General features: G+C 40.1%; 1 protein-coding gene across 1 annotated transcript in view; it reads left to right on the top strand.

Annotated features, from left to right (window-relative positions):
• col24a1 (collagen type XXIV alpha 1 chain) overlaps window positions 1-14,740 on the top strand; it is a 96,695-nt gene that overhangs the window by 14,322 nt on the left and 67,633 nt on the right. Inside the window, exons 3-5 of the mRNA XM_008299596.1 lie at window positions 2,612-3,999; window positions 9,381-9,434; window positions 12,238-12,291. Of these exons, the coding sequence (XP_008297818.1) occupies window positions 2,612-3,999; window positions 9,381-9,434; window positions 12,238-12,291 (1,496 nt within the window). The remainder of the gene's footprint in view (window positions 1-2,611; window positions 4,000-9,380; window positions 9,435-12,237; window positions 12,292-14,740) is intronic.

The following is a 14,740-nucleotide window of genomic DNA, read 5'->3' as shown; positions in this document are numbered from 1 at the left end:
GCCATACACTTAAAGTTATGAAATCCTTCTCCTGCTTTAACCCCTATCAGTTACTCAGATGCATTTTCCCCAGATCTGCAAATTCATACCTACAGACTTCAAATGTTCAGTTCAGGGTTTTACTTTAAACTGTGACATTAATTTTTCTACATCTTCGCAACATTCCTCTTTTATTTGAAAATCTATTATGAGAATCTTGAGAGAAGACGAAATAAGCAACTTTGCTTTATGCCACCATTGTTTTTCTGAGGTTATCCAGTGTGGCTTGAACAGTTTTTGATTAAACTAAAAATAGAGGATGTATTTGACAAGGTGTACAACATGCCATGTGTGTCCATCTTGTCACCAGTAGGGATGTACTGTTCTAAATTTTTCTCTCAAGATATCGGTTCAATTCATATACAGTATGCAAAGTACTGCTAACTAAGCTGTGTAATATATAATTTAACTGTGGCTTATAAACTGGGACTCTGTGTGTGACAATTCACTTGTCACTTGTGTAAAATTAGAACTAACTGATGAAGCTACTGCTGTTGCTCTATATGCACTAATGGACACAACTCTCTTTGGAGACGCTCATATGGATCCTGCTGCTGTTTAATAAATACCTGCAGCAATAAACTACAAGGAAAACAGCTCAAACTAAACTTCAGAAGCTGTTGATTTTATTTGTTATTGGTGAGTCTCCTTAATCTGACCCATTACAGACTCTGCATTCATTGCAGTAAAGTAGTATTTTAAAAAACATTTCATTATGTAATAGATGTGAAATTGCAGAGAAAAGTGAATGAGACAAACCTTTTTTTTTTAAAAAAGACATTTTTTGGGCTTTTCCACCTTCAATGATAGTTGACAGTGAAGATAGACGGAGAAACTTGGGGAGGAGAGTGGGGGAATGACATGCAGCAAATGAGCCGCTGGCTGGAATCGAACTGCGGCCGCTGTGTCGGGGATTATAGCCCCTGTACATGGGTTGCCCACCCTACCCGCCGAGTTATCCGGGCGCCCGACAAACCTTCTTTTGTACTCATGTTATTTATGGAGCAATATTGGTGCAGAAATTTGGACAAAGCTCTCCCTGAATTGCTTTACACAACTCAAGATATGTCTACCTCTTAATGTGACAGCATGCAATGCAGATGTGTGCCCTACTGAATGTGGTACATAGACGTTATGTGGTTCAATCTAGTGAGATTGCTGTTGCACCTTTTATGGAAAAATAGGCAGGATGGTTATTTAGACAAGCAGCCAACATGTTCAGATGCCGTCAGAATAATGGAAAGCAGTGCCTGTCTGAAAAAGGCTGATGTGTCAAGTCATCCTTGTTTCCATTCAGAGTAATATGTTAGTCACATTATTGTTGTCATTTTTATTTTTTCTCTGGATAATGACATGTGACACATTGCCCTCCCATCTAGTGATCGGTCTCTTCATAAAGGCCAAAAAGTCAAAACTGAACAAAACAGAATATCATCTGTCTCCAAGTAATAGTTAAGTTTTTTTCCCCCGTTATAGCTCACTGTCGGCAGACTTGAGATCAATTCTTTGAAGAATTACTTGTGGCATGACAAAACATTGACAGGACTGCTTAGAGGAAAGCTGCTCTCATGAATCTCTGGTGGCAGATTGATTCAAAAAGGCTGTGTGGACTGGTTTCCTGTAGCCTAGTTCAGCTCCATGCTTCTCTAGTCCCCACTATTCATCTGGGCTACAGCTGCCTTTCTGTTACTTAAAACAGGAACAGGGACATATTGGCATCATGGCTCACTGTTTTTCCCTGGGCCATTTAACTGGAACACTGACAGATTATCACATTTGTTTGCATTTCTATTAATGACGTTCATTTTGTGAGCTAAAATTAGGAAGATTTAAACATATTTCAAATTTGCTGTATCTATTTGTAAGCAGTTAAAATTACAGTAATATTGACTTTTTAATTACAAAACCATATTTAAACAAATAACACAGCTAAAGATGGTAACATGTAGCTGTAGCATCCTCTCTCTAGCTGTGTACCATTGTCATTTCCCCGTTTTTGTGAGTTTAGATGCTTGGGGTTTTTCAAGGATTGTTATGAACTGATACGTAGTTAAACAGGCTTTCATTTCTTATTCAATCAGTTCTTTTCACAGGTACAACCGTTTTCATGTAGTGTTTTAAAACTTGGTCTCTCAGTTATTGGAATTGAAGGCTCACCAGTAAAGTCTGAACAGATAGTTCAGATGATTGCTTTGACAGGCTGATACATTCTCTTTTAATATTATTGCCATTTTGGGCCTTAATGGTCAATTCAGTAGATGCATTGCCCTCTGTTGTTACAGTTAGCTCTTGTACATTTATCAAAATGAGCTGGAAATACTTAAATACAAGTTCATAAAAACTGCTGCTCACTTTTATTTAAACACAGTTTCACATATTAAAGTTCTTTTGGCACATTTATCTTGGAAGAAATTGCCATTTTTCACAAATGTGAGTACTTTACAATAAGTCAAGGACCTTTTTTTTTTTTCTTCTTCTTCTTTCTTTAGAAAGTAATGACCCAAAGCCTTTCTGACTCCTTTGTAATCAAGTCTTGCCATAGTAAACTTACCAGTTTCTCTCTTCCCTTCAGGAGTGGATATCCTCTATCGATTGGGACTTACAACTCAAAGCAGCACAGACAATCCCTACGAGAGGACAAGCTTACCTCCTACCGCTTACACCAATGTTCCTTCACCTTTGGATGTCCCTGTTCCTGGATATGGGGTGTTACTCGACTCAAGCTCCCTTTATGAGGCTCCGGCAGGCAGTCTGTTCCCACCAGAGTTTGGTGAGGAGTTTTCTGTCGTGGTTAGCCTAAGCTCCTGGCGAGCAAACAATGCTTTTATTTTTAGTATCAAAGATGGCAGGGACAGGCTGCGTTTTGGCATTCAGCTGCTGCCACGCAGAGTGGTGGTTTATACTGCTGAGAAAGCCTCCATCTACTTCACCTACAACTGGCAGGATGGGCGCCAACACCCTTTTGCTGTTGGTGTTCGTGCACGTTCAGTGTCTTTCTATGCGGATTGTGGAGCAGTGCAGCAGCAAGAGCAGACCCTAGGGAGATCTCAAACACTGGCAGAATCTGGGGGTCTCTTTACTCTGGGGAGAATGAACTCCAAGGCAGCGCCATTTAGTGGTCGAGTCTGCCAGCTAGATATCTATCCCTCTGCCCAAGCTGCCGCGCACTACTGCAACTACCTAAAAAAACAGTGCCGGCTGGCCGACACTTACCGATTGCCATTGTCACGTCCTGGTTTGGATATTGAGGCAAATGACCCCCCTTCTAGCCCTTTGACAAAGTCCCTTCATGGAGTAGCAGCTACCCATCATACCCCCACCAAAGCAACAGCAGCTGTTAAACTGTCCACAGGTAGTTTGCTTACACAGTATTCAACGTTGAGCCCACCAGTACAACCTCATCTGGGGGACCAGAGCCACATTTCCACATTGGAACCCCTACCCCACCCCACAACATCCTCACTTCAGCCTGACAGTTCCACCTTATCGACCCCAAGAAGGCAAGTAGCTCTGGATCTTGCCAATAGCACAGCTATCACCACTACCAAAACTGTGTTTGCTAAAAGCAGTAGGCCCCAGGGGGACACTGATCACTCTGAAAACAGCACAGAGGAAGAGAGCAGCTCTGGGAGTCAGCAGACTCCAGACGCCACCCCAGGCCTGATTTCCCCTGTCAGGCAAAGTCGAGTGAAGGAAGGACTCAGGAACAACTCCATCACCAGCACTAGGGACTCTCGCTTTGGACTCCAACAGAATCATCACATCCTGGAAACTCATCTGAAAGCCAACGGCACCACTTTGTACAGGGAGAATCAGGTGGACACCTCGGAACATCATGATTTGGATGGCAGCTATGATGATGTAGACATGGGAGGATATGATTATGGATATGAGGAGCCAGACTTCTTCTATGACTATGAAGATGGTTTCCGTGGCCCCAAAGGAGAGCCAGGTCCTCCGGTAAGTGATTGAATTTAAGAATGACAAGCAAAGCTATCAGTGCTTATAGGATTGAGACACAAGTCATTGTATTGCTGTTCATCATCAAGCGTAAACCAAACATTAATTACAAACAATTCATGGTCACACTTTGAATGCTATGTAAAATTAGGCTGTCTTACATACCCTTATACAAAATGCATTGGCTGTGTGGTGCAGGAATTTAAAGGTGATGGCATGTCCAAGCACTGTCGATTTGTCATGTATCTACAAGTTGTTAAAATAACACGTCACTCCCTTGCTGAAATACTTCCAGCTACCTCTGCTCATATGTTAGAGAGGGTAATCAACTGAGGGTTGGGGATGTACCCTGGCAATAAGAAATTAGGTGTTCGTCTGTGTTCAAACTATGATGTAAGCTTGCTGTCAGGATGGCTTTGCCCCTGAACATGCCTTTTTAGTTTGCTAGCATTGCTTATGTTTCCATGAATGAGAGGTGTCTTTCTAGCCGTGTTTAAAGTCAGGAGTGTATTTAATGATGTAAGGCTCATCTTCCAGTTTCCATACTGCTCCCTCAGAAAGTGCCTGCAGGCCTGTGGGATGGTCACAGCTTCGCCAGCACACATTTCTTTTTAGAATTCATCTTCACATCTCAGAGCCTGAGTACATTGTACCACAGTATTATGAGCAGGACACAGTCTGAGCCGCAGGTCCTTTTCCAGTGGATTGCATTTTGGCAGATATAATGTTAAATTAACCAGAGTCTTTGTTCTTTTGTGTGGTTATCTCAAAGTGTTTGTATGTCTTGGCTACTCTGATCACTCAGACGCAGGCATGTCTTGAGTGCTGGGTCAGCTGTAGGCCATTGGCTGATTCTGGGTCTTTGCCTCTTAGTTTGAACTTGAAAACAAGCTAGCTTACTTCTTAAAGGAAAGTTTTTTTTTTTGTTGTTGTTTTTTTAAACAGTTTTGTTGTTACATAATCAGGTGAACACATTGTCATGTACACAGGCTGCTTCTGGTTTCAAGAAAGGCTCTGTCATTATGATTTGTTTTAGAACTTGAATAATATTAAGAAATATAGTTTTGTCCAACACCACAGAGGTGTTTGAAAAGCTGATTTCTTTATTTTTTGCATCTGCTATAGAGAGTATAAGCAAAGAATCAGCAAAGCACTTGAGTATTAATTAAATTATTTTGAAGCTGCAATATTAAGACATTTCTACATAAGTTAGGAATTTGTTGGCCAAATCACTATACAATAGCAAACAAAATGCTAAAAAAAAAAAGGCTGTACTGTATGGTAATGGATGGTATAATTTAATACACTGTCAGTAAAAGCGGACACATTTGTCAGTTTTTCATTTTGAGTTTTTCTCTGATATGCTGTGAATTTAGGTGCTACAGTGTTGCTGTTGTCCCATGGACAAAATCTATATCCATTTCACTGTACTAAATATTGTTGTGTTACGGAAAGACAGCTGGCAGCATTTAACAAAGTTTATTGCAGAGAGTTGTAGAGAGATAGAGAGGGGGAGAGAGAGAGAATAGGAGGTGAGATTTCAGGTTGAGTGGTGATCTGGTGAGCAATGGGGTAATGAAGCTGGCGAGGAAATGTTGGTGCAAAATCGGGTGTGATAGCCTGTGGGTTGGCAGATATATGGCTGAGCTGAGTGTCTAAAGGGAGCTGGATTTGAGCTGAACGAACAGGCTGGCAACCACAGGACTTGAGCAGAATGGCCTGGCTGATACCACAAGACAATAGCAGTTTTGATAACAGGGATTTGAGGTAGACCAAGACCAAAGTAAACAGACAAAAAGCACAGTGAGCAACAGGTAACTGTACTGAATTTGGCCGTAGCGTTTGCACCACTTGGCTGACTGAACAATCTGGCAAGGAATGGAGTGAAAAAACAGGTTACAAGTACGGCAGAAAGAACTTGATGATTCGATGAGGACCAGATGTGCAGGTACATTGGTAGCCAGGAGTTAATGGAGAGCCATGCTAAGACTAGGACACACGTATACAGAGAGATAGAGACAAACAGTAAAACCACAAGAAATACACAAAGGGGGAGGACAAAAAATACTACAAAGGGAGAACAAAAATTACTATAAGGGGAGCATCCACGTAACATAGGACAGATACAACTAGCTGCAATTTTATATGTGGAAAAAAATCAAATCAAGACCAAACTACATGTCATTACATCTCCTTAGTTTTATCTGAATGTGAGGCCTAAGTGATGTTTCAGGCCACTATTAGTACTCCATTCAAAGAATACAAGGTTTTGAGAGGATACGTTGCTGCAGGTACCGAGACGATGAAATACGATTCAGTTAGAGTAATTCATCAGTGAGGTTGAAGGCTTGTCAGATGCCAAAATGCTCATTATACTATTGGGAAAGTTTTCCAACGCTGTAAAGTTACCAAAGCAATCATGAGGTAAGCAGGACAGGTGTGCTGCTCATGCAACAAAGTAATTAACCATGACTGCATGCTTTCACATGTTTGATTGGCCAGCACAGGTCGTTGAATGACCTGTAGTGTTGGCTATAACTTAGGCTTGGCTATTTGCCTGCTTTTTAGCTACAACCCTCTCTGAAGGGAACCTGAAAAGTATCAACTCCGGGTTCTAATTAATATTTGTGTGGACGCTGTTTTTGTAAAATGTATTGATAAACCTGTTTGGTTAAATTTTGATTATATGTGAATATAGCAATGCTTTATAGTAAATCTGAACTTCTGTCCTCAACAAGCAGACAGTTGCGATGGCACTGTGCCTGGAACCAAATGCTGATTGGGTGAAACATTGGCTCGAACTGGAAAGGGTAAAGAGGACTTTCGGTGTGATTAGCATTGCAGTGGTTAATAAGCATTGCTTAACTTCTGCTCTCCAATGTCAATCCGTTATTTTTATTACTCAGCTACGTACCAGTACATGCCACTATGATTACTGTGTTTTCCGTGACAGGGAAAAAAAAAAAAAACAGACCAATAATGCATGTAGCCTACAACATGAACAGTTGTAGGCTATATTTCTGGTTGAGGCACAAATTTTTGACACTGCCTCCAAGTGGCAGCAGACAGCTACAGCTGGTCAACATGCAGCTATGCATACCACACAGTGCCAGTGCAGGAATAGGTTTGAGCCTTTTGTCATTATCTCCTTTCGACATTTTCCTCCATGATAATGTCTCAGCTGGATGAGCTGCACATAAGCTCCTGGTACAACATACAGCTTACTTGTCGATCTCAGTCTGAGGAACAGTGCATGGGGTACTGTGATTCAGTGCAAGCTAATGTCATACAGTGCAACTGCTCAAAAGATGATTCACTCTGCCCTTCAACTTTCCAGAAGATTGACCTCTTGAAATGACTCTGTTAGGAAGATTTGGCCCTTGTCTTGGCAGCACAGATGAAGCATGTGAATATTATCATTTTACTGCATGAGTGCCTTAGTTTCTTTAGGCCCTGTTGTTGTGGCGAAGGCGGTAGTGCTCACAGTTTCCATGTGTCAGTGTGTGGGAGTCTAGAGGAACAAACAGCTGTTTCTTTATTCATGTCTCCCTCTGTGCCTATTTACTGCTCTGACAAAGGAATATGGATGCACCAGAGCATCCCACTATCATAGTCACAGTAAAATATCAGTTTTTATCTAATCTTTTGTATGTTGTACCATTTTTGGGGCGTTATTTTTTTTAGTCCAGACATATGCAAGTTAGATTTGGTGTTTCTAAATTGGCTGTAGGTGTGAATGGGAGTGTGAATGGTTGTCTTTCTGTTTGTGCCCTGTGATTGACTGGTGAGCTGTCCAATGTTGTCCCTGCCTCTGCCCAATGTCATTTGGGGTATGCTTCCCCCCTGCCCCCCTTCAGTGATGACCTTACTTTCAGAAGTATCGTTGATTTATCCTCCTTTGTTTGTTTTTATGGTCTGTGATCATATACGATAGCCTCCATTTTCTCACTTTGCTAATTTTTAGGCAGACCAGCTAATCAGTACTGAAAGTATCTGTTTTCATTGTAGATCAGAACTGACATGCCAGTGTATTTTTGGCAAGCTGTTTGAGTGAACACTGGCAATTAATCATTTGAAAGCCACCCAGTAGGATGTATTTACATAGAAAAGTTTGGACCGGTATTTGTCAAACTGATAAAAGTGAAATTGAACTAACTGACAAGATGTCATGCCTCTTAATTCTTTTATTGTCGTTGGGCTTTCTTCAAGGGTCCAATAACCAAACAATTTTGCAGTGTATTTTCATTATTTGCATTTGTCAGTGTGGTACTAATTTCTGCTTGTTGTGTTATGTCTTTGATGTGCTTCGTCTCACAACAGCAGAATGTTTGACATTTAGTTTGAATTTCAGCCAATTTTTTTGTTAGTTCATCCCTTTTTAGATATTCATACAATACAAAGATTTTGGACAGTCTGAATAATTCTCACAGATTTAAAAATTTCACACAAATAAAAAAGTTAAATCTTTCAGAAAATGTTGAATTACATTTGTTCCAACCTACCACATATCATCTACTGGATATTTTTCTTGCATACATCTAATCAGTCATGCGATTACTTAAGGATTGCTTTTCAATGTTATCTTTATACTTTACTGTAAGTAAAGGAGTAAGTCACGAGACAACATGCGTCTTATTCCTTACACATGCTGACGACCTTTTTAATGTAACTTGGAATTTTGGGGTATTCTGAAGAGCAATTCTTAAATGTTCGATAAATACAAATAACTGCAAGCACTTATGCACATATTAGATTATCTGTGTTTTTGCAGTTTTCTGTATTATGCGGCAATAAATAAGGGAATGAAATATTTAGTTTAACTGGCTGAGAATTGTATTTGGTAATCGTCCTTTTCTACAATATTTTTTTTAACCAAAATTCAAAGATATCGTAGTTCACTGTTTAACATCGATTTACTCATATATTTTTGAATAAGTATGATTAAGCTTGCTTAAACTTTTTGTTGTGTGATTTTTGTTTTACGTCTTGCGTCCACCAAAACATGACATGCAGTAGCTACATATATATTTCATGCAATGCTTGTTGATGCTCAGAAGAATATGTTAAGCACAAATACTGACCAAAGACTGCTGGTGTCTCATCTTGAGAATGTAATTTGACCCTTGTGCTTAGAGCTTTCTTAATAGAGATTTTAGTTAAAAACACTTGGCTCCTTTCTTTGAACTTCATAGCTCTTACATAAATATAGCACATACTCATCATTGCAGAGGCCTGGACAGTGAACTACATGTTATTGCTTGCCATTAACATACTCTATCTCTCTTTTCTTTTTTCCCCCTTCACTCCCCCTCGCTCACTCTCTCCCTATCTCTACAACATTCCCTTCTTTCTCTCCCTGTCCCTCTGTCTCTCTGGTTTAGGGTCCTCCTGGTCCCCCTGGTTTACCTGGTCCTCCAGGAAAAAGAGGTTCTCGGGTGAGTAATCTGTGCAAAAGTGATTGTAAACATGCAGTATGCTGTAATGTAGATGTAATCTATTCATGAGAAGGAACATTTAGCTGGTACATATATGCAACAGTGGGATACTATTCAGAGTAAGTTAAGTGATGGCTAAAAAAAAACAACCAGCTTTGTGTGTTCTTTCCCTCTTAATGTAATGGAAAACATTTTTTTATGGTGAAGTTTGTATGACTGGATATCTGCGCTGATTCCAGACAATGTAAACATGACTATATCTCTGAAAGTCACAAGAGAAAAACAGAAAGTGGAGACAACACAATACACCAAAAACACTGTTGTTTGGAAGGCTATTGTGACATTTTTGAGATACATGCACTCTAAAGGGGCTGTCACACACAGAAAGAACTGTGGTCACTAGAAAGATGTTAAGATCAGATTTATTGGCTCTGAAAGCATTGAGCATGTTAATCAACAGCACTGATTAAATGAAGACTTAATCATTTTCGTCTTTTGCTATGGCAGTCAGCAGGCACTAGCCATATGTGTTTGGCCTGTATTCAACATCACAGCTGCAACTTTCGGCAAAGAAGTGCTGACAGACATGGTTGTGGTTAGCGTGCTTAAACTCAGGAAGAAGCCTTGCTTTGTAAAAGCACATGGCTCTGACATAATTCACTTTGAGGATGCCGGGAACATGGTACTTACTGGCACCTTTGGAACATCAATAAGTGACCAATTTATCACAATTGGAGCCAGCAGCAGCGGCATCGGCAACACTGGGTACATCTCCACTCTGATGTTGAGACTACTCTGTATGCAACTGCCAAGGCTGTCATGACGCAATGCTGTGATCATGCCACAGGCCCTGGAGGCATCTTTAAACAGAACAAGACACATTTTACTAGATAGATGTAGTATGTGTTAGAGGGAAGGTTTATAAATATGTTCACTCTTGCTCTTTGCTCTACCCTGCTCAACAACAGCACCATGGCTAATTTAACTCATGGAATGTAAATACCTGCAGTGGATGACAACAAGCAATACAATTAAATTCATTGCTTACAGATAGTTTAAAACACCTGCTTCTGGTCCACATCAGACAGCAGCTATGTATGTGGTTTCCTTCGAGTTAAGGGTATCAGTTCCAAGCAACATATAGATGTAACATTTCACTTTTTTACCTTTTTTTGTGAATTCAGAGAAAATATCCGTACAATAAACCAATGCAGGGAGCAGTGCTGGTGGGGGCCTGCTGTTTAAGCTACTGGTAAATGAATGAAAGATGACCCTGGATGTTCTAAGTTACGGATCAATGTTTTTAAAGTTACATTAGAAATCAGAACACTGCAAAGTGATTGTTCATATTCACGGACAGGATTTTATAATTCTGTAAAATTAACATGGCTGCAATTTTATTATATACATTATAAATGACCAATCTGCATGCATTTAATTGGCCATAGAATTTTACCAGATAATGTCACATTTTTTGCAGCAAAAAATTGAGCATGTTTCAATGTTTATTTCAGATGCTGTTCTAGCTGACTTATTGTCATTCTTTTGCGAGGTTGACCTTAGAAACGTGGTGGTTGGTTCCATTCAAATGAAGGGTGGCCTCTCTATCAGTCTTAACATGACCTTGTGTCTTGCTGTATTTTAACTGACAGCATGACAAGCAGGCTTGAAGGCAGGCAGACAGGTAGCTAGATGGAAAGAGGTGGCATCTGGTAAGACATATCTTCTAGTAAAAGCACATGGCTGATACAGAACATACTTTTAACCCCACAGGCTAAGTCATAAAGTATGAAAAAAGTGAGGCTTGGGATCATTATGTGGTGGAAGGCTGAAGGCAGTGCTTAGTGGCTGTCTCTGCTGTTTCAGCTAAGCGCAGCACACTTATTACAGTATGCTGCTTCTAATTGTTACCATTGTCAGAGTTTAAGCCTATGAACCAGGGCACAACACTGGATGTGGGCATTTGTCATGGAAACAGACTGTAATTTAATTTAGGGGTTCTTATGGCCCATGAAGGTAACAGTATGTAAATGGACGTTGTTAGAGTAATAAAGTATTTTATGGAAAAAAGGGGCTGCAGATAATTTTTGCATCACTGTTGTTGACATTTTGAAATAAAGCTACAGTTTTCACTGTTCTGTCCAAGTATTTATGACACCATAGTAATAGGTGCATGTTGTCTTTAAGGCTGTGAATCTATATGTAAGTTGAAACTTAGGACTCCAGAACTCTAAATCAAATAATGATTTTGAGAGATGATGAGTTTTAAGAGTCCGCTTTCTATTCTTGTATTTTCTATGAATGCTAGACCCTTGCAACAAACAATGGCCTCAGATTACCGTCAGAAAAACTGACAGTGAACGAGAGGGAGAAATGAAAAGGAAGATCCTTCTTCCTAGCCTTTGAGGTAGTGCAGAGAAAACCTGGTGTGCGAGCAGCCGGGGTACAGATGTGCAGGAATGCAGTGTATTTATGGTGTCTGTGTGTGTGTGCACATGACTGTGCACATGTAGTTGTAGGCATGTGTGGTCGTGCATTCATTACATAACTCTGCTGTTCAAGGAATTAAAGGGCCTTACATTGAGACCAGAAGTGATACAATAAAAATATTATTCTGGAGCACCATAGTAATTACTTACTTATTCTAGAGCACTACTTTCTTTCACCAGGATGCGATTATGTTATAAGTCAGTAAATTGCTTGAGTAAATTTAGTTGTTTCATGACTCATCTTAAATAAGTGAAGTGAAATGCACAGTAATTTGATGTTTTCTGTGGTCCTTCTCTGTCTACATCTTTTCCAGGGTCCCACTGGTCCACATGGAAACCCAGGACAGCCTGGACCACCTGGACCTAAGGTGAGTGGCATGATGATCATGATCTTGGCCTCCTACTATTAAACAGATTTTTAAAACATTTTTAAAATTCATGCTCTGCTCATAAAAAAAACTTTGCACATAGATGTTTGATTCCTTCCCCCTGTCGCCGACTGCTTGCTCATAGGGAATCCAAAGGCAACTTTGCATTGTTGGGTTCTCTGTTCTTTGTTTAAAATTTGTAAGGTCTTCACCTTACTATGCGAAGTGCTATGAGATGACGTATGTTGTGAATTGGTGGTGTTGGTAAATTGAAAAATTAAATTGAACTAGCTTCTGCTGTTGCATTAGTAGTATGTGAGGTGTTAACGGAAAATCAGTAAATTGTAGTGTCTGTTGGTAAGCAGATGTTCCACAAGTGAGGCATTTTAGGTATAATTTTATGTGTTTATTGCCTGTAGGCAATGCACTATACTCAGATGACGAACTTTAGTTTGTCTTATTTTGTTGCAAAGCTTTGTACATAGAATGTAGCACAACATGGAAGTGAAAGCAGTGCTTTGTTTACTTAAATGTAAAATTGGAATAAAAATATGTTGTTCCTAAACTCACTGAAAATCATGATGAATCCAAAGATAGATCTCAATGTTGATCAAATTCTGCAGCCCTGCAGGAAGGGTCCTGGTTAGTATCGGTGCATGCAGATAAACCAGTGTACTGAGAGCCAGAGCAGGAACAATGAGCCCAAGACACATGTGCCAGTGGAAGTCAGTAGAAGTGAACATGTTTGGTGAAGAGATGCAATGCTTGTTTCTTTAGAAAGGACTTGTCACACCTCAAGTGTTCTGTTGTTGACATGTATTATAAAAACCTGTTATTTTTAATTGTATTGGCAATTGATATAATCATGACAAGAGATATCAACTAAAAAAAAATGTGAAATTGAAAATCTCAGAGAAGAGTATGACAAGCCCAAGCTCCCCCTCAACTCTGCCTATGCTGTTGAAGTTTAGTCATTGCCAGTTTGCAGTGTGAGATGGAACCAAGAGAAAGAGAGAAGCTAATACCATTGCACTTTTGATACAGTAGACACTGTCTAATATCAGCATCTGACACAATCTGAATAAAGTTGAGCCTTCAGAAATAAATAATTAGTTTCCGCCTCAAAACATTTGAGTGTGTTTTTAATTCTGATGGTTATGTAAAGAGGAACTCTGTACTGTATGCCTGCTTGTCCCTGTCTCACTGGTTCTCCAGATAAACGGCAATTCTAGAAAGAAAAAGACCTTTAAAACCTGTTGGTTTGTGGACCTCTGCAGGATACTGCTACAACTCTTGTTGCTTGCCTTGTAAGACACTTTTGTAGGCATCTTACCCGGTCACTGAATTATCCTTAAAGTTCCACACACTTTAGGAAATGTACTCTGCTGTTAGTTTTTACTGTATGGCAAATGGCATCAATTATAGCGACTGACGAGACTGACGTGTTGTCCACAGTTCGTGTGCAAATGGAATTAAACCAAACCACAGCCAGATGTAGTCAAGTGCAATAATAATAATAATGAGGAGACAAGGGTTGTTTTTGGCCTAAATGACATATCCTGAGCCTTGATGGTTATTAAGCTGGTTTTACCACATAGCATAATCGTGCAAGTCCTGGCTCGTTAGCCACAACACTGATTTCATATAAAGGGGGGAAAAGAATTAACGCATCTCTGGTAAGCTTTTGCCCAGGGCACAGATTCATTGGCATATCTGAGCAAGTATGTGGGCAGCTCCATGCAGATGTTTGTGGTGACTGTATTCCTGACTGGCTACCACAGTGTGGCTGCATAGACCATGCAATCAGTGATGTGTACAGCAAAAAGTCACACTGTAGGAGCAGAAACAAAAAATAAGTAGATGTTCCACCCTGGCTTCCCATCACTGGATGTGAAAAGTTTTGTTAAGTGGATTTGTTGTCATTTGTGCGTGTCGTAAAGATACAGTTTTCATCTATGAAGGTTTTAAATGTTGTGTTTTCTTCCTTGATTGATCACACAGCCCAGGGAAGTATATTTGTTCTGCCTCACCTCTGACCTTCCTAAGACACAGTGAATATTTGGCTATGGCCCTCTGATAGGTTATTATGAAATACTGGGCCACCTGCTGGCTATCTGTTCCTTTAGCCTGCACACCCACATTCATGTGAACAAATACAAAGTGTATCCAATACCGTAGTGACTGGTCGGTGAGTCAGTCTTAGCCCCCAGACCCCTTTTGTGGAGGCAGGAAAGGGATTGAGAGACATTTGGTTTGGGAAAACAAGTCTTTTGAAATGTGTTTCGTTACTAGGACACAGAGGAATGTTCACTGAGTACGTACAGAGGAATCGTCACTTATGCTGAGCTTAGTTGACAGGTCTTAAGCACAGTCTTCAATGTTATGACGATGTGCTGCTAACTTGAAGAGCATGTCCATCTGCTTCACGGATTGCTGACTGTTTTTTAAA

This window comes from Stegastes partitus, unplaced genomic scaffold (genome assembly GCF_000690725.1).
Source record: "Stegastes partitus isolate 25-593 unplaced genomic scaffold, Stegastes_partitus-1.0.2 Scaffold31, whole genome shotgun sequence".
Classification (NCBI taxonomy): Eukaryota; Metazoa; Chordata; class Actinopteri; family Pomacentridae; genus Stegastes; species Stegastes partitus.
The sequence above is the reverse complement of the archived record's forward strand: the minus strand, read 5'-3'. Positions and strand labels throughout refer to the sequence as shown.